At 31.1% G+C, this 20,036-nt stretch overlaps 1 protein-coding gene across 1 annotated transcript; it reads left to right on the top strand.

Moving 5' to 3' along the window:
* The first annotated feature begins 15,345 nt into the window (after positions 1-15,345).
* Positions 15,346-16,323, top strand: LOC132268455 (putative phytosulfokines 6). Its single transcript, XM_059769299.1, has 3 exons — positions 15,346-15,578; positions 15,713-15,777; positions 15,887-16,323. The coding sequence occupies exons 1-3, from the start codon at positions 15,482-15,484 to the stop codon at positions 15,992-15,994; spliced, it is 270 nt and encodes an 89-aa protein (XP_059625282.1). The 5' UTR covers positions 15,346-15,481; the 3' UTR covers positions 15,995-16,323.
* Positions 16,324-20,036: the final 3,713 nt, after the last annotated feature.

Genomic DNA, 20,036 nt, shown 5'->3' with positions numbered 1-20,036 from the left:
TAAAAAGCTTGTGTTCCATGTTCCCGTACAATGGATTAAAATTGTTTTAGTTTAGGCATTCTTTTTTATTTAATTAAACCTTAAATTTGGTATTTTCTTAAATGTGTTTATGAGTAAATACATAATTTGTGAAAATACTGAACTTATAAAATAACTATATTTATGAAAAATGTTTAAAATTATGTACTTTCAAAAACAGTTTGACCATCTAAAAATTTTCATTTTTTTCTTCCAATATACTTATTAATATTCCTTCTTCTTCTTATTATTATTATTTTTTTAGCAAATTTCCAAAATTATGGTTGAATGAAATTTGAAACTACAGAACATGAGAGACATGCAGTTGTTCGTCTTTACTGGTCAGATTACCAAAGCAATCTTGTACACACATTTCTCAAAAAATAATAATAAATAAATAAATATTTTATTTAATAGCAAATTTTCTCATTTCTCATCTTTACCCTTGGCCAATGGCCACATTACATGCCTAGAGATTTTGCAATCAGACTTCAGTTGCTGATTGGCTGCTTTTGGATCTAAACGAGTGCCTTTCTGTCAATGGACAGGACTGACTGTCTCTGAATCCAGAATTATCACATAAAAGGATAATGTTTGGTGTTGTCCTTTTAAGCAATAGGCAATCATCATATAATTTGCCAAAAATACACGCGCACAGTGAGGATACGTTTAGTATCGTTTTTGTTTTTTATTTTTATAATTTTAAAAAAATAAAAATATAATTTTACTTTTTTGAATAAAAATAAAAAAACAAAAATGATATTTATTAATAATTATTATTGCCATAAATTTGAAAATATAAAATAATAATTGTATTTAGTAATATAACATATTTGTTACAAAATGTACATAAAATTCTTTAAACTTTTTATTTTATTTATGACAAGAATTTTAGAAATTAGTGATTAGAGGGGAGGATGAGGGGGTATGTGACTTAAACATGAACTCTCGGACACAAAGAGCAACCTAACCACTCAGGCACGACACTTATTTTTATTAATATCAAAAATTCATTAATCTAGAAAATTTAATTTAAAATTACATATCTTAAAAATACCTAATATATCATAAGTACAAAAATTAGATATACCAAGACAAAAATATTCTCACCAATTATATATAAATACATGTATATGAATGATGTATATATTTATTATGTGATATATATTATATTTAGCATATGATAATTTATTATGAATAAAAAATATTAAATTTTAAATAATATATCTTATATGTAATAAAATATATATTGTGTTATAATATTGTAAATTAATTATAATTTAATATTTACATATAATATAATATAAATATGATATATAATAATATAAAATATCTACTGCTTAATAATTTAATAACATTATATTTTATATAAAAAATTATTTTTTCACAAAAATAATTTACATTATTATTTAATATATTATATATTAAAATATATTTTTATCAAATAAAAAATAATATACAAAATTTAATATATTCTATATTAAAAATAAATATTTTTATTAACATTTAATATGCAACTTAGTATATAACACAAATAATATGAATTTTATTTAAAATGAATAATGTCTGTTTAGTAACATTAGTGAAAACGTTTCTGCGCTACAGTACCGAAAATATAAGAAACATTGTTTTGATATTTTCTCTTTTCTTCATAAAAATTGAAAACGTTATCTGTTATAGAAAAAATATAACATTTTATTGACATAATTTTTGTTTTTGTTTTGCCTTTTTAGATGTTGACAATAGAAAACAAAAAACATTTCTTGTTACTAAATGCAACCAAACTAATTGAGAATTGGTTAACTAGTAACTTGTATTGGGGAATTAACTTTTGTTGTTTGCTAAACAATTTAAATTCTAAAATACTAACTAGTAAAAGATTTTCATAAATTCTTAAATACAAAAAATGTGTTTTATGTATAATAGTGCATGTAATCAGTTATATATGTTCTGCCAAAAAAAAAAAAAAATTATATATGTCTATATATCAATTACATTGCTAGTGTGTGTGTGTGTATATATATATATATGTATATATGTATATATGTATATATGTATTCAGTTAATATTCACTATAAAATATTCAAATCTCACTTTTGAAAATGAAACATACAAAATTATTAGTTATTTTAACTACACTTCTTTTGGTTTGGTTAACGGTTCATTTTTTTAATTAAGTGACATTTATTTATAAATCAAGTTACGTTATCAAATGCATTTAATTGTATAAGTATTTAAGTTACAGAGTATTTGAAATTAAATGCGTGTTAATATTATTTTTTTATCTAGGCAATAACTGTACACATCTACATAGATTACATGCCATCATCAACCTTTTAAGGGTGAGAAAATACTACATAGGCTCCTGTCTTAAATATATAAGTGCTAAATAGAACCGACTCTATATAATTGAGGCCTAAAGCAAATCGTTAAATTAGGCCTTCTCAGATTTAATGTATATACAACTTAATTTTTCTATTTTTTTTTTAAGAAAATTATTATGTGTTGAACCTGCAATCATTTCGAGGAAATTTAAGAACACTTCTTGTGCTTTAGCTTATAATAATTTGACAATGCCCGACAACTACGACACCAATAGTGAGTGTAGGAGGGGTTATGGGCCCACATACAGTCCATAACCCCACCCATACTCACCGTTAGTGTTTAGGTTGTTGGGCAAAATACTATTTTTTCTTTGGCTTAAGATACTATACTTTAATTCTACACACAATTCATGTACGAGGGAATCAATAAATTACAAGTCCTAAGAAATATTATGTTAAATAATTATTGATTTGTAAGAGAAGCCAACACATAATTAATATGATGTAGGATAAAGTGAGAAAATACACTCCTAATGTTTAAATTTTGGACAAATAATTCTCCTAACTCTTATTTTGGGTATATAAGTCCATTAAGTTTAATAAAATTGTCAAATAATGGTTAAATTAGTATAATATGTCAGAAAATTACATTTAAGTAGTGATTTATGTTACACATGCCTATATTAAGTAACAAATTCTCTAAACTGTCATTTTGGTCTTCCCAAAATGCTCTTATACCATTTTACATGTAAATATCATTTCCCTCTTTTTTGGTTAGAGTATTTTTGTCATTTTACATTTATTTTATTTTCAAATATATAAGGGCACTTTAATCTTTTAATCGTTCTACTAACAACATGCCATTGCTTACAAAATAATAATAATAAAAAAGATTATGGACTTTTAAGAACATATAAGGAGTTATATATCCTATTTACATATAATAAAGGTGTTTATTGCTTGCGATCGTATTATATTAAAGAGATATAAAATTACTATAATGAGACCACTTTTGTGGGTCTCTTCTTCCTCTTGGGACCTTTGGCCTACCTTAATAGTCACCTTCATTGCCTTAAAGTTGAACCACGTAATGAATTCAAGGACTGACCCAATATATTGAGTTTGAAGAGTGGGAATGTTAAAATTTCGTAAGTGTATAATTGAATATAAAATAAAAAAAAATTATTATTACCTCCGTTTCATTTTATTTGTCCATATCGTAAACAATCAAAGTAATTTTTAATGGTGAAACAACCAAAGTAGCTTAAGCCATTAGTTTTTAATGGAAAACATTATGGTACAAGGAAACATTAAAAAAAATAGTTTAAGCTTCTCATTCCTTAATAGGTTAAGCTTGACTGGAGCTAAAGAAACTTTGTGGTAAAGCTTATGTAGCTTTTAAGCACAAACCTTAAAACACCTTAATTCTAATATACTTCAAAAGATTAAGCTTTTACACTTACAATTAATATGCATGATAAATCAAGAAACATTTTGGAATATGCTTTTATTGGCAATTTCTATATATTATTATAAAGATATCCAACCACATTATTTTCAGTAAACGTAGAGAATAAAATGACATTTGACAACCCCTCATCTTTATACCATGAAATATGACATTGAGAAAGTAAGTTTATTAATTTTAACAATCAAATTCTTGGTAGTGTTTGTTTGAATGGACTTTTTCTTTGGCTATGGACCATCATCCTCTAATGTATAATAAAATAAATAAAAAAAAGAATAAAAAAAAAAAGAAAAAGTAATGAGATGGGCTCCAAATAATAAGTACACCTAAACATGAAAATTAGGAAGTACGTACATAAATGGTAGAGAAAAAAAGTAGCAATATAAAAAACAGAGAGGTATGATGATGAATATATTACGTGGGTAATTGAATATTGGATTTGATTCTAAAGAGAAGAGGGTTTGGTGAGCAAAAGGAGCGCATGATGAAAATTGGTACTTTGTGGTAGGTGACACGTATGTGCTTCTTCATGATTCTATGAATTTAATCCCAATTTGTCATTACATCTAGATTGAAAATTTCAGCATTGCCGGTCCCACACATCAATTTATTCGATCAACAAAATATATAAATATATGTATATATGTATATTATTAATACCATATAGTTAAGTACTACAAATATATATATTAGATTATTAAAATATATTTTTTTACCAATATATATTATTGAAAACACATATATATATATATATATATATACATCTATGCCACATTTGGTTATTAAGTGATTAACAAAAGTTTCAGGCTCTCCATTACCTACTTACAACAAATTTTCTTTTCTTTTCTTTATTTATTTATTTTTCAGCTTGGAATTGGTTATGTAAGCTATTTAAGATCGGAAAGTAAAACTTTATGGAAGACATAATTTTAACTGAACCAGGTACATATGATATTTTTTATTTTGCGAATATATTAAGATCGATATCGGATTTATCAACAAATCATTGATTAGGCAAAGCCGTACTGGTATGATTTGATTACTTATTCTAACCTGGGATATATAGTGGGGTAGACAATCCACACCAAATAAACAGACAAACAATATATATATATATATATATATATATATATATATGTTTTGATTAGGGACACACACTCCTACCGTCCTGCACTTGCTTAATCTTACTTATATGGTTTAGGACACGAACCCACTCTCTCTCTCTCTCTCTCTCTCTCTCTCTCCAGTTGGTGAAATTCTAAGAAAAATACTTGGTACTTACCAAGAAGTTTCATCAAAACATGAGAAGTGTGTGTATTTATATATATCCAAACACAGGTATATATATATATATATATATACACACACACTACGTATATGATTGGCTTGTTCAAAAAGGACTAAAATATTCTAAGATGTTAATTAACAACACCATTAAATGTTTATACTTTATTCTTGGTGTGACCATGACCTCAAAACTTTCACCAACTTTTGAAGTTTTGCAGTTGAGCTAAGTTTGCATTTCCTTCCTGCAAAACCTTTTCTTTTTTCCCAATTAAGAGAGGTTCCCTTGTCGTAGTCAGATTCATTCAAACCCTAAGTTCCCAATTTGTGTTCACACGATCCACTTATTTATATTGGGTTGTTTATTAATCACAATATTGTTCATATATGAAATGTTAATTTCTAGAGAATCATATTAAGTCAACACGAATTTTGGTTTCTTCTATATCTACCTCCTAATAATCTTTATTCTACTTTCCAAAATAAAATGTAAGGTTTCTAATCTTTAAAAATTAAGATAAATAGGTAGATGAGTTTTTTTAGGCCAAAAGAAAAAGGGTAAATTATATTGACCTCCTTTAAAGTTTGAACAAATTACACATGAGTGAGATCATTCAACATTTATTATTTTAATCTCTTATAAGATTTGACGCATGTACTCAACGACATTACTATCATTTTCTTTTCGACAAATCTGTTGACCGAATTCTATAAATAACAAATTTGTCCTTCTCTTATATGAAAATACAATAGGATATTACACAAACTTCCCTTGAGATTTGAGAAAATTACACACGGGTCAAGTGAAATTTCATATTAACAAATATTATAATATAAGGGCATTACTGACTTTTCAAACTCAAAATCACCTTTCGGCATTCGACAGACAGGTATAGGGGTGATCAAAATAAAAAAAATTGAACAATCAATTTACCCACGTATAATTTGTCCAAATCTCAATAGACGTCGGTGTAATTGAACCCAAAAATAGAAAAGAAAAGAAAAAAAGAGACAACTTGCTACCATTTGAGCTTCAAATTATAAAAGTTTATCACCATTTCTCAACATTTACAATTATTGCTAAAAACAACTTAGTTCAATGCTGACTACTGTAACCACTTCTGATTTTCATACCTTAGTGGTTCAAGTAGTTTCATAATCATGAAACTCTTTGAAAAAAAAAATATGAAATAATTTTAGGTAATTAAAGAGACCTTACCTAATTGCAAGCAATTAACAATAATAATATATATAGGTCTATTCAAAGTTAGATGAAGGGCATTGGTGCAGGAGAGTGTTGCAAAAAAAAACATAATAATAATAAAAGAATAAAAGAGAACCTGAAAAGACAACGCTGGTCATTAATGATTGATGTACCCACCCTTTTTGAGATTAAATAGAAAATAGTGTGAATCCAAGTTGTCATTAGTACTAGCCAGTGACCTCACAGCTGAGAAGAGCAAATAGATGAAAGGTTTGGTGAGGTATATAACTATGTTTGGGTTTGCTATGGTAGGTTTGACATATAATCTATATTAAAAAATATATTTTTAAAATTTAACTGGAACAGTCAACGAGCTTCTTCCTTTTCTTTTCTTTTTTTAGAAAAATCACTTTAATGTGTTTAATATTTAGGCCCACAAATTACAATTCAAGTTTTTTTTTACCCGAACAGGCCATGTAAAGTATTTGTAAGCAAGTGTTAAGAGGTTTTTGACTTATATTCGGTCCTAAAGAGAAATTTTAAGAGTATGTATATGAACGGATATGTAAAAATACCATTCAACTGTTTAAATTTTCAAATCAAAAAACAAGTATTGGATATGTAACACTCGAATGAAAAATAGAATTACAAACATGACCACCTAAACGTATGTTGCTAGATGTTTCTTTTTCATGGCTATTGAATTATGTTCATACAAAACTAAAATTTATGGGTTTATATATATATATATACATACCTTTTGATTTGAACAAAATGTCGTGTGAGAGGTGGCACTAGAGACAATTCATCACTATTGATATTTGATAGTCATGTGCGTAGTGGATGAAGTCAATGGGCCCCAATAATCAAACGCATATAAAGAAAAACATATGAAGTGTGGTCAACTCAACAGGCAGACCATTAGATGGCTGGCTCGTCGTAGCCATCGATTCAGATTCAACCAATATTTTGTACTCTGGTTCCACTCCACTATAAAGTGAAATGACATATTTCTCCCTAATTCCTAAGTAAAAAACCTAATAGAGTATGCCATTTATGTTTAAAAAGAATAAAGAAGAGGAGCGTCGTTGTATTCGTGGGTTTGTAATGTTTGAAAGTCTGATATCATTACACAGCTACATAAATCGGCCAGTTTATAATGATATTCGTCCGAATTCGTTACAACGCAACTATAAACTATGGCAGGAACAGACCCAGAGAAATATGTGAAAGAGGACGACCTTTAACAAACAAATGTTGTGAGGGGCAATAGTGAAGTGTTTTTATCTAATTTTAGTGGGGGGCAAACTTAAATTTTTTGAAGTATATAATTTAAAAAACAAAATTAGTGAGTAAAATTGCAAAAAGAAGAAATTTCAGTGGGAGAATTGCCCCCACTAAGCCTATCACAAGTCCACCCTGAAAAATGAGTGTATTTGAAAAATCAAACTATTTTTGATTTTACATTTTTTTCTTAACCGAATGAAAAGGTTAATGATTCAAACATTCGGTGAGATCATATCGACAATTTATTAAGTATATTCAGAGATGATCTATTGTACGTACACATCATTACTTCTGCATACGAAGATATTGTTTTTACAGATTCAAGAGTGTGTTGGTAGCAATTCAAATTTGTGACGCTTTGTTTTTTACCAATTTCTGCACCAACTAGGAGTTGGGTTTATTTGTGTTAGCAAGAAGGCGAGTTAGATTGAAAGTTTGGTGAAGGCACATGATTGATAGGAGCCACGTGCACAAAATGCATCTTCTAGTCTTTGCATATCATGGTTATCATTTTATTTGAATGTATCTTATCCTTCATTCTTTATTTAAGAGTAAATTTGACCTTTACCTACTACCCTCTGTTTCTCCTATTTTGACCTTTACCTACCCTCTGTTACTCCCCATTAGTCAGACCTACCCTTTTGAGTGCTAGCTTCCCACAACTTGCATTACACAATTCATTTTCACTTTGGGAGAGAGAGGTTGAGACCATAATGTGAACAATGGTTTCACATTATTTCTGGTTCGCTTTTGTTACGTGGCTTATATCACAACTAGGAATTGCCACTAAATGGAATTGTCAACATTAAATTGATGACTAGTGTACCTCATCAACCATTTCATTTCATATGTTTATGTATTTATTAAGCTTAGTAAGTGGGATTTAACACCATAAATTTGTGTTTTAATGCCTAGCAAGCTAATTGCCATGGTCATACTAGAATAATATCATGATTGCTTGTCACTCATCCAAAGACAGTATCGTGGCTTTAATGGGGGAACAGTTAATAACACTAGTGATATAATTTTAATTTTTTTCTTATGTTTGTTCGTTAAAATATAAAATAAAATAAAAAGTGTATGTTATTCGGTCAAATAATCAAGAGAATTGATTCAAGTCAACCTAACCCTCAACTTCATTAACTTAAATTGACCGCAACTTGAGCCTAACTCAAGTTACGTTTAGGTTAGTTAAGTTTATTGGGTTAGGCTTCGAAGGATTGAGTTCAACGCGGGTTACGTTGTGGTTAGATTCGAGAATATTACTACTACTACATATTTTTCTAAACTCACAAGTTATTTAAGTTTATCGAAAGATTGAGTTTAGCTCGAGTTAAGTTGAGGTTAGAATAACCCAATAAGAACACTCTTAGAATAGACCTACTCTATTTACATGTTCAAAGAATAATAAGAACCAAATAATTGTAGATTTATTGTATTTATTAGTTTTACTGAGAAGAGAAAATAATGGCTTAAGTTGGTATTGTCGTTATTGTCATTATGCAATAAATTGAAAGGGAAAAGGGAACTTAAAAATATATAGAAAACGGTCGGACAAGGATCACCTCCAGTTGTACAGTTGTCCATTTCTCCTATTTTTATAACTAAAAGTACATTCTAACATTTTTCTATTGTGTATCTCAATATTTTGTTACTGTGCATCCCAAATATGGGTGACGTAGTCATTTCTGAATCACTCATTTCAAAATAAAATAAATGGCACATTATTTTACTGGAGGTGATTTTCAGCCGAAAACAGTCTATATTTTGATGAATTAAAAGGATTCAGATCAAATTGACAAATTTGCATTACTGATTGAACTGGTACAAAGATGGGCCCACACCGAGCACACGACAGAGATGGGCTTTGATTGTCATGGGCCCAAATGGTGGTGATTGAGATTTCATATGGGCATTTAAAATACGAAAGTTATTATATGCACATGGAGGTCCATGCTATTGTTGATAATAAGGCCCAAGCTCTATTGTCAGAAAGTTTGATCTGACCATAGAGCTTGGGCCTTATGATCATCAAACCAAGGCGGGGCTAAATATAGCTTTCACTGTTATTTCCTCCAAGCCCAGTAACAAAGACATTTTAGGACCAAGGTTTGGAGGGCCCAAAATCACAGCTATTTAAAATTTCAGGTGAGTTTCATTTTCGAAAAGGAACTCGGATCCTCTTGTGTTCATGGGATCCGCTGTCCCATTATGTGTATCAAAATCGCGTAGTTTTGATACATAGGATAGGAAAAGTACAAAAGGATAATTAATTATACTGTAAAAAATTCAAAACATTCAAAACATTATGACACTCGAGTTAGGTGTCTCGAAGACTGTTCACCACTTTGTGAGACACCCGATTAATTGGATGTCGAAATCTCTATCATTATTCTTATACCATAATATGCCCAAAGACGGTATTGTGAGGAACCAAAATTAGGTAATGCCAAATACTCACACACACCAGAAATTTAGGGGCATTAAAACATCTCAAGTCTAGCCCAAAAAGTTGTTTGTGCTAAAATGGAAGCAACAAATAGGTGGGTTAGACATGTTGAAAAATTAGGCCGAATCAAAGGAATGAAACAAACCCTATCTAATACATCTGCCGCTGGAGGGAACTTGCTTACAACTTCTGCAATTCGATTACGTTACGTATAGAAGTGAAAAACGTATGCTTGATCCGAATCTGAACAAAGATCATTAATGGTGGATTCTCTCTATTCCGGAATGAGAGATGATCGGATTGAAAAGAGTTCCTCGTTGCTTTTCATTCTTACTGACTACTTTTAATATAAATAAATGATTATCGTAATTATTACTTTCTCACATATTATGATATTACAATAACATAAATTCAACTGAAGACCACAACTTTACCCCCCCTCCACAAATTCGTAACAATGTGATCTGGTGGATTATGATCGAGTTAAACTCAAGATGATCGTGTGATTAGTGGATTTTAGCTTACATGGTTTAAGTTATCTTTCCTTTGTGTAAAAAAAATTTAGTCAGTGTATATATATATATATACTTAAATTATGGTTCGCCGTATTATTGGATGCGTGACCTTTTTTTAAGTCCGATACGCGACTCATATCAGTCAGTTTACACATATTTTGTCCGAATTTATTATATCGCGACCGATATCGCAACCGTAACTGCTACTGCGAATAGGGTTGCAAACAAGCCAAGCCGTTTGCAAACTACTCGAGCTCGAGCCAAATTTTGAGACTCGATTCATAAACGAACTGAGCCTGAACATCAATAGGCACGACTCGTTTGTTCATAAACCATTCACGAACTGAACTTGATAAAGCGTTCACGAACATACTTGATTATAATACACACACATATCCAATTATAATATATAATTTTATGTTATGAAGTCTTAATTCACAGGCTCATTAAATTTTTAGTTATGTTTTAGACCCAATTATATTATTTATTTATTTTAAAAACAAAACCAAGCCCATCTGTACAATCAAATACAAGCCCATTAAATTTTTTAGTTATATTTTAGACCCAATTTTATCATTTATTCATTTTAAAACAAAAATCAAACCCATCTGTACAATCAAACACAAGCCTATTTGTACAATCAAACCCAAGCCCATGTTTTATGTCTAACTCTAATCATCTTTCCTTTTTCTAAAATTATCAATAGCCCAAGCAGAAGAGGCAACACACTCAACAATTTGGAATCTTACTTCTCTCCCTTTCTCTTATTATATTTGATTTTTATATATTAATTGTCATTCATCCAAACTAACTTTTAGCATAGATTTTGGGATTTACTATTGATATGTGCATCTTTCAACTTCTCTCATCAAAATTAATTCTGGTAAGTTTAATTTTCGATCAAATTTATCACTTTCTTCTCTTTTTCTCTCAAACTTCTCTCTTTTTATTACTGCAAATCTATTTCTCTCATTTTTTTTTTTTTTTAGATCGGTTAGATGCGAAATCTAAAAATAAAAAATAAAATTAAATAGCTCGAGCTCGGCCCAAGGCTCGTTAAACAGAGCCGCGCCGAGCTTGAACCAAAATTTCTCGGCTCAGCTCAGCTCGAGCGCGAGCCGAGCTTGAGCATTCTATCACTTGAGCCGAGCCGAGCTCAAGCATACCATGAGTCGGCTTGATTGCAACCCTAATTGCGAACTTTAACCCAAAAAAAAAAAAAAAGCCCTAATTGCGAACCATGACTTAAACTTAAAAATAAAAATAAATAAATAAATAAAGATCTTGGTTGACTACTGGCTGCACCACTGTCCATGCCTTCTTTTGTTTTGGTTTTGGTTGGTGACAACTTTATTGCGTCATACTAATAGTACCAAAATTAAGAGTGAGGGAAGTGAGGGTCATGTTCTATTCATAAGAATATATAAATAATTATTTTATATCGAAGATGCAATACGCCGGATTGCACACACAAATGTTGCAAATAATCACAAACACTCTTATAAAATATTACATTGAGATGTAAGATTGAAGTATTGATAAAAAAAAAATGCGACATTTGTTTCGTTATTATGACTATATTGACATTTAACAGTTTTGCATTCTCAATTTAATATTATTGCGTTTATCCTGGATTGATTTTCTCTGCTTTTCCCATTTTTATATATGAGTCACTAAGCCGACTCTGGAAATGCAATTTTCTGATTGATCCTACGATATCATGAGTTAAATCCATGTATACTACTAATTGAAAAGCCTACCATATTTGTCTACAAAAGCATACGAGATTACCTAGCTTATTGAATTATATTCTGATCTTTTTCTTTTGTGTAATTACTTACTTCAATATAAATTTCCTATCACAAAAAATCTCCTAGGCTGGTTTAGTCCAATTATCTGAAAATAATTCTCAACTAAACAATTTGCACGTAACAATCAAACTATTATTTGAAAACATGTATTCTTTTAACTCACTTCTAAGCACATACTTCTTATAAAACTGTCAATTAGATGAATTTTTATAGTATTTTCAAGCTCTTTGTTTTTCCATCTCCATGTAATTTAGACAAAAAAAAAAAAAAAAAAAAAATGAAATATATAAATACCAGGAGTAATGACACAAAGACCGATAATTGGACAACTCGCACATCTAATGTGTGAGGTCTCCACTCACATCAATTGATATTAATCACCCTATCCTGACTATGTATCATTTTTCAAATACTATTATTCGAGGAGAGAGAGAGAGAGAGAGAGAGAGAGAGAGAGAGAGAGAGAGAGAGAGAGGGGTGAAAAGAGTCCAAAAGCACTTGAATATTTCTCCAGGAAATTGTGTTTCAGTGGAGATCCACTGCATTGGAGTTAGGAGTTAAGATTCCCTTTTCTAGTTCCAGTCTGTGTTTTTCTAGCAAGAAAACCTAAAGGCTAAAGCTAAAGCAAACTCAACAGGAAAAGAAAAAGGTTTGCTTTTATCTTCCAATTATAAAGCTTTAATAATGCAAACTCACCACTAAAGTACCCTTAAAGAACAAGTACACAAATTTTCAATCTCTTGGAATTTTGTTTAGTGCAATGAAATTTTTTGTGTAGTAAATGAGTCATAATACAAATTTCAATATAAAAACCACCACTTCTAATAAACAATGTTAGATATTCAAGTATCTACTTAATCTATAATTATCTATATGTTGCATTGATTAGACTCTCACTAATTATTGGCCCTTTGTACGTAATCCTGGATTAAAGCTAGTTTAATTGACCTAATTTTGCTCAAAGATAGCTCATGGCCATAATGGGCTAAAACCACAAAGTTGTTACATATATGTTGCTTTTACACACCTGAGAATAACTAAGGTCCTTTTTGTCCATGCATGAAGTTATGTATTAGATTCTAGCAACCCTTGTTTCAGTATATCATCATCATCATCTGTCTTTATCCCGTATGCTTCAAAAAAAAACTATTGGCGTGAGTTCTATCATTCAAAAGTTTAATCATAGCATAGGGAAAGCATTGTTTTAGTTCAAGAAAATTTCTTTTCTGAAGAAGCATGATAATATAAAGTAATAAGAAGATATAATAGAATAAACATATCATTTTCCAAAGGCATAGTAGCATATATGTATATGGTTTATAAGCTTCTCTGAGTTGAATAAATGCATGTTTTCTAATAAGTTTTGTCTGTGACTAGCAGACACAGCATTTTATATATTCCTAGCTCAATTCTCAACATAAATACTTTAAATAAAAAAATTAAAACATCTTTCTTCATAGAATCCAAACCCAATTACAGGCTTCTTTTTAAAATGTTGTTATTCCCTAAGCATACATGGAAAGATTTTCAAATCTTTCAAAAGAGGAGCATAATCTTGCTTCCTTGAGCATAATCCCCCTTGATTTAAGAGACATCATAATCCACGTAGGGCCTATTTCATGAGTAAGTCACACAATTCTTTTAAATGAGTGTCGCTCTCACACTTTGTGCATTTCCGTTCTCACACTTTAAGTTTGCTCCGACTCTCACTCCCACTCTATATGACATATATTTTATTAATTTCATGCTTTACTGTTGTATTTACACGCCCCATTCTGACTTACCTTAATGGTACGTCACATTCTTCTGCAAACTGAATAGATCACTACAAGTAAAAATAAATCTAAAAGAATGTTGCACTCTCCCACTGAACAGCCGAAAGAATTAACCAACTAATTTTAAAAAGATTTCTAATGCATTCAAAATGTCAAAGCAAACCCTAATTGTGATACCACTTAGAGCAATAAATTACATTTGTATACTTAGTGTGCTTGGCACAACTTATAAAGCCATTACTTAAGTGCCTAGAGTAATGTTATATCATTCAAAGTGGCTAGTCGGAAAAGGCAGATTGAAGTGCTTTGTAATTAATGTGAATCCCACTTTATTGTATCCAAGTAATGTAAAAGTTACAGCGAGCCATTTGGACTGGTAAATCATTATTGATAACTTAATCATGTCAAAATACCATTAATGGTAAAGATAGTGATTGTTCCACCTAATACTATAATTTGAATAGTCTAATTAATGTATCCAATGGATAAGAAACTCTCGATTAGTCCGAATAACATAATCATCCTAATAGTAAATGAAAATATATCACTTAAGTAAAGCATAATAGGCGTAACACTTACACATGTGAAAGCTCATGTCTAGAATTCAACCGATGTGGTAGGACGCAGTGACGCGAGTACCACATAGGATTCCAACTCAGCAGTTTAGATTGGTGGAGTAGCCACTTCCCCCACCATCCTAACCTCACCCTCACCCTGTGCTTCCATGTGGTATGCAACTTCGTTCATGGTTCTAATAGAGTATTGTTTGGAATGGATTGCTTTTTTTCATATGTAGTCCTTTCATGGCATAACCAGACATCCAAGTTCCTGACACGTTTTCAGCAGTATGGTAGTGAAAGGCAAAATAGGGGATGATGGAGAACAGCTATAAGCATGTCCAAAAGGTTGACTTGTTGACACTGTCAGCCACTATTGCACATTGATTTTCGCAGACTTTGGACTTTACATGGACCACTACCTTGACAATGACTAAAGCTATCTCTCTCTCATCTAAATGGTGGTGTTGTCACATGAGCATGGAGACTATAATAAGATGATGGTGGGTTTGGCCCACCTTATGATGTACTATTATACTAACTGTCTTTAATTTTGAGGCCTTCTTTAGAGAATGCTTGCCTTCTTTGCATGTACTACTACTACCACTATTAATACCCGTCATCTGCCCCCTACATCTCCCACAACTCTCAACTCCCAACTCTCTCTCCCTCTCCCTCTCCCTCTCTCTTTCAATCTCTCTCTCTCTCTCTCTCTCTCTCTCTCTCTCTCTCTCTCTCTCACACACACACACACACACACACAACAAGAGAGAATTATAAGCTGAACCCATGAAGAAAAGCTTGCATTCTTGTGCTCTTCTGTTCTTCCTTCTTTTCCTTGTGACCTTCTCACAGACATCTGCCCGCTTCCTAGCAACCAAAGGAGGTAAGCAAATGCCTTGTTATTATTATTATTATTTAATGAAGAATCAATTCACCCGTTAGCCGCTTTGAACTCTTGGATATCCGGTTTACAACCTCCGGATACTAAAACTAAAACTTTGCATCAATATATTGCAGGGAAAGAGGGACTGAAGCTCACTGAAATCCCCACTACAGAGACTGAAGGAAATGACTCATTGAATGTAATCTACTTTTTCCTAATCTTATTGCCAATATGAAGTTTCTTTTGTTTCTAATTATTATTAAATTAATTAATTTTTTTTTTTTACTTCATGGAATAATTGGCCGCAGCTGATGGGATTTGAGATCTGTGATAATGGAGATGAAGAGTGCTTGAAGAGAAGAATGGTTGCAGAGGCTCATTTAGATTACATCTATACTCAGCATCACAAGCCTTAAAAGACTTGTTACATCGAATCTTCATAAATATCTCTCAGCAGTTCTCTTTCACTGCAATTCTTCTCTAACCAACTACTAAACTTATGAGAACTTCCATTCAGATGTGTTTTAGGTTGTGTTATATATATATATATATATATATATATATATTTGTGTGTGTAATTCTGTGACCTTCCATGGAAGCCTTGTGCACTATTTAGGCTAGAGTATATATATATATATATGATATGGTATGATATGATATATGTAACTCTTAGATCCAAGTATGCAAATGACTGTTTAAGCATCCTCCATATATAATGTTGATGAGTTGGTGGTTTATCTTTTCATTTGATTAGAAGTCATGTCAGTAATGGAAGGAAAGGATGAGTTAGTTGAGTAAGTTGATGTCTTCATGAGTGGTTTGACAACCTAAATTGTGTGATGGTTGATGCAGAGAGAGAATAAACGTACCCAAAGTTGCAGACAGGAAAACTATAAGCATTATGACATGTTATTTCCTTCCAAGAGCTAGTTCCAAAACTAGATGAAAAAAGCCATGCATGTGTTTCGGATTTCGGTTGCTGAATTTTGATATTAGACCATTAAAGCAAATTTATTTTACAGTTGGGAAGTCAAACTAACTCCGTGAATTTGGTGGCAATTTGCACTGCATTTATTCACTCTCTTTAAGTTTACAAATTCACCTGTTTTTAAAGATTAACAACCAACCAGCTTGTTTGGGTGTGATGGTGCTATTTAGAGAGAAGCCCAAAGCCCTTGTTTGGTTGCAAAGAAAGAAGGGACTTGCAAATCATATAAAGAACTACTGTTTAAATTTTTTTTTTGGCCCTCTTGGCCTATCAATACTTCCTCCAAACCTACAAAGATTGAGACTTGGGGGGGGGGGGGGGGGGGGGGGAGGGGAATTAAAGCTCTGTTTTCTTTTCTTTCCCCTAATTCTGAAAGCCAAACAAAGGGAAGTTGGACTTACAAGTTACAATTTGTAATTTTAATTTCAATTATGATAGACTACTCTTGGATCAAGCTAAAAAAAAAAAAAACCCACTAATCACACACATTAATGTGTAATACAGAGTTTTTCAGATGCATTAATGCTAAACAAAAAACGAAGCCAAGCAAGCAACTATCTTTTTATCGTTTTCTCTGGAAGACTGAGGAAAAGAAATAAAATATTTGAAGTTTTTCAACAACCTAAACAGTTGAAAGATTACAAATAGTCGGAGATAAAATAATGATTTTTTAAAGAATTATATGAAGTTGAGAACATTTAAACAGTAAATTTCCACTTCAATAGATAGAGGGACAGTAATGACTGGCCGACTTGGCCTCCAATTAATTGATTCCCTCTTCCAGAATTTGTATAATTTTTTATTAATTTCTTTATTTATTTTCTGTAGCTTTGTCGGCCCTAAAGATTAAAATGAGGTCATCCAATTAAGCATTATGAAATTGGATCAAATGTAACTTGTCTTTTTCTGATAGATATTAGATTTAGATGAACAATAATTTCATTGCCTACTTGTTCTTGACAAAAAGTAAATGAAAACAAATATTATGCATAAAGAAAAGGATTGCTCATCTTGTTTGCCAAAGCCATTTGAATCAGGTATCATTTCATATCACAACAGCTGCAACCCCTGCACACACACACACACACACACACATCAATCACTGAGTTCACTGTCTTCCACAGAACATAGCATAAAAATATAGATGAAACTATGAAAGCTTATTCTCAGACCTTAGCTGTTGACATTTTGAGAATCCATCTATTACACGCAGTCTTCCCAATATATTCCCTTGCCTGCCAGTATTATCAACATTGCTTCAAATAACAGAATTCCCATATTGAGTGGGAAAAATTAAAGCAACCAAAATAAAATTTTGAAAGAATAGAATGAAAGTGAAACCAACATTTGGTAGTAAAATCTTGTGCTCATATGATCACTAATGCACCCCGAATGCGGAGTTGATTAGATACCAGAGGAACTTTTGGATTTTAGTGTTTTTAGATTCATGTGATCAAATTTAGCTATAATTTATATCAAGAACGCACAGCGAAGAAGAAAAAAGTAGCAGACCAAATGCATCCGAGAAGAAAACTGAGATGCACACCATCTTCAAGAGTTTTTTGTTTTCAGTTTTCAGTTTTCATTTGAGAAAGAAAAATAGGATAGCAAATCACATTTTAACAAACGTGTGGTGTTATTCAAATATTACCTAGAGTTTTTCCAGATACATTGATGCAAAAAAAACTAAGCCAGCAGGCATCTATCTTTTCATAGTTTTCTCTGAAAGACCGAGGAAGAAAAATAAAAGATTTGGAGTTTTTCAACAACCCAAACAGGTGAAAGATTACAAATTGTTGGAGATAAAATAATATAGTTGTGAAGAATTATAAGAAGTTGAGAGCATCTAATTAAATGATAAAAATTCCAAAAAAAAAAAATAATAAATAAAATTCCCCTTCAATAGATCGAAGGACAGCAATGAGTCAATGACTGGCTCATTTGGCCTTCCATTATTGATACTGTCTTCCTGTTTTTGTTTTTATTTTGAAGCTTTGTCTGCCTAAAGATTCAGTCAAACATTTTGGATTTGGATAAGATATTAGATTTAGATAAGACTCGGGTATAAATTTCATTGCCCACTAGTTCTTTGCTAAAAAAAATACAAAACAAATATTATGCATAAATAAAAGGATTGCTTCCCTTATTTGCCAAAGCCATTTGAATCAGATATCTTCTCGTATCACAACAGCTGCAACCCCTGCAACCACACACACTAACACACACATCAATCACTGAATCCCCTGTCCTTTCAGTGTAGAAGAATAGTTGTTATGTGCTCAATTATAGCCGAAACAAAGACAAAATTTAGCAATTTATAAGATGAAAGCTTTTGCTATTCACACTTTGACAATCCACCTTTTACACGCAGTCTTTCCAAAATATTCCCTTGGGGCCTGTGTTGGGATTTATATGCCCTGGCATAGCAAATTCCTATCTGGATTGTATTGACATATGTTCCTGACATATCTGAAATATTTATGATTTATATAATTGGTGAATTCAATGTATTATGTTTCAATTCACTATGAAATTGATAGTGTCCTGTTAATTACAAGAAATATTTATATATATGTATGTGATGACAATCAATGCATGATATATAAATAGTAATTATAAATTGTTCATAGTCGGTAATTATGGATGGACTCATAATTAATTAAGACTTGAACTGGATCCGCGTTAGGTTGAGATATATTGCGAGAGCCGTCGTATGCAATTACTCCCTATTACCGTCATGGCATTTGACTCTTAAGCATGAGAAAAGTATAGACTCTTTTATTAATTAATAATTACTTTGATTTGTTCGGCGGATTCTTCGGGATCCTTAGACCGACACTTTGGGTAGTTATGTAATTAATAGTTAGAGGGTTATATTTTCAATATTTGCATCATTGCTACTTGTATTTATTTTGTATTGATTATGGTTGATCACAAAGTAAATTCGAAGGCCTTCGTGTGTTTTTAGACAAAATGATTTATTATATATTTATTTATTTAAATTATTATTTTTGTCAAACAAATGTTTTATTGTGATCGAGCCAGAAATAATCAAAGGTACCAAAATAAATATATTAATTAAGTAGTCGGATTGATGGCTATATTTATCCGATAACTAATTATGCATAGAGGGGTCAAAGTGCAATATTGACTTAGAGGTTATTTATTATTTAATTGGAGTTCAATTAATTTCTTTTAGTGGAGTAGAAATTAATTTATGAATTAATTGAATTGGGTCCATGGACCGGGCCAATTATTAATTCATTGTAGCCAATAAAATAATAGGCCCAATGGATTCTCACTCATAGCCCAACTTGATATTGGAATCATATTAGATTTGAGACATATGAATTAGAGATGGAGAAGGATTTGTTGTTTCCTTTTCTTTATTTTTATGTTGCCTATAAATATACATGGTCTATGTATATTTTAGGGTGTGATTTTTATGAGAAGGAAAAAGGAATAAATTT

This window comes from Cornus florida, unplaced genomic scaffold (assembly GCF_030987335.1).
Source record: "Cornus florida cultivar Cherokee Brave unplaced genomic scaffold, ASM3098733v1 CherokeeBrave_3.0.0_Hap2_Chr08, whole genome shotgun sequence".
In the NCBI taxonomy this organism is placed as follows: Eukaryota; Viridiplantae; Streptophyta; class Magnoliopsida; order Cornales; family Cornaceae; genus Cornus; species Cornus florida.
The sequence above is the reverse complement of the archived record's forward strand: the minus strand, read 5'-3'. Positions and strand labels throughout refer to the sequence as shown.

What these genes read in the sequence shown, in the direction of transcription:
- LOC132268455 (XM_059769299.1), top strand. Translation starts at nt 15,482, where the DNA reads ATGAAGAAAAGCTTGCATTCTTGTGCTCTTCTGTTCTTCCTTCTTTTC. An exon ending in CTTCCTAGCAACCAAAGGAG is followed by an intron (nt 15,579 to 15,712) that starts GTAAGCAAATGC and finishes AATATATTGCAG; the next exon opens with GGAAAGAGGGACTGAAGCTC. An exon ending in AAGGAAATGACTCATTGAAT is followed by an intron (nt 15,778 to 15,886) that starts GTAATCTACTTT and finishes AATTGGCCGCAG; the next exon opens with CTGATGGGATTTGAGATCTG.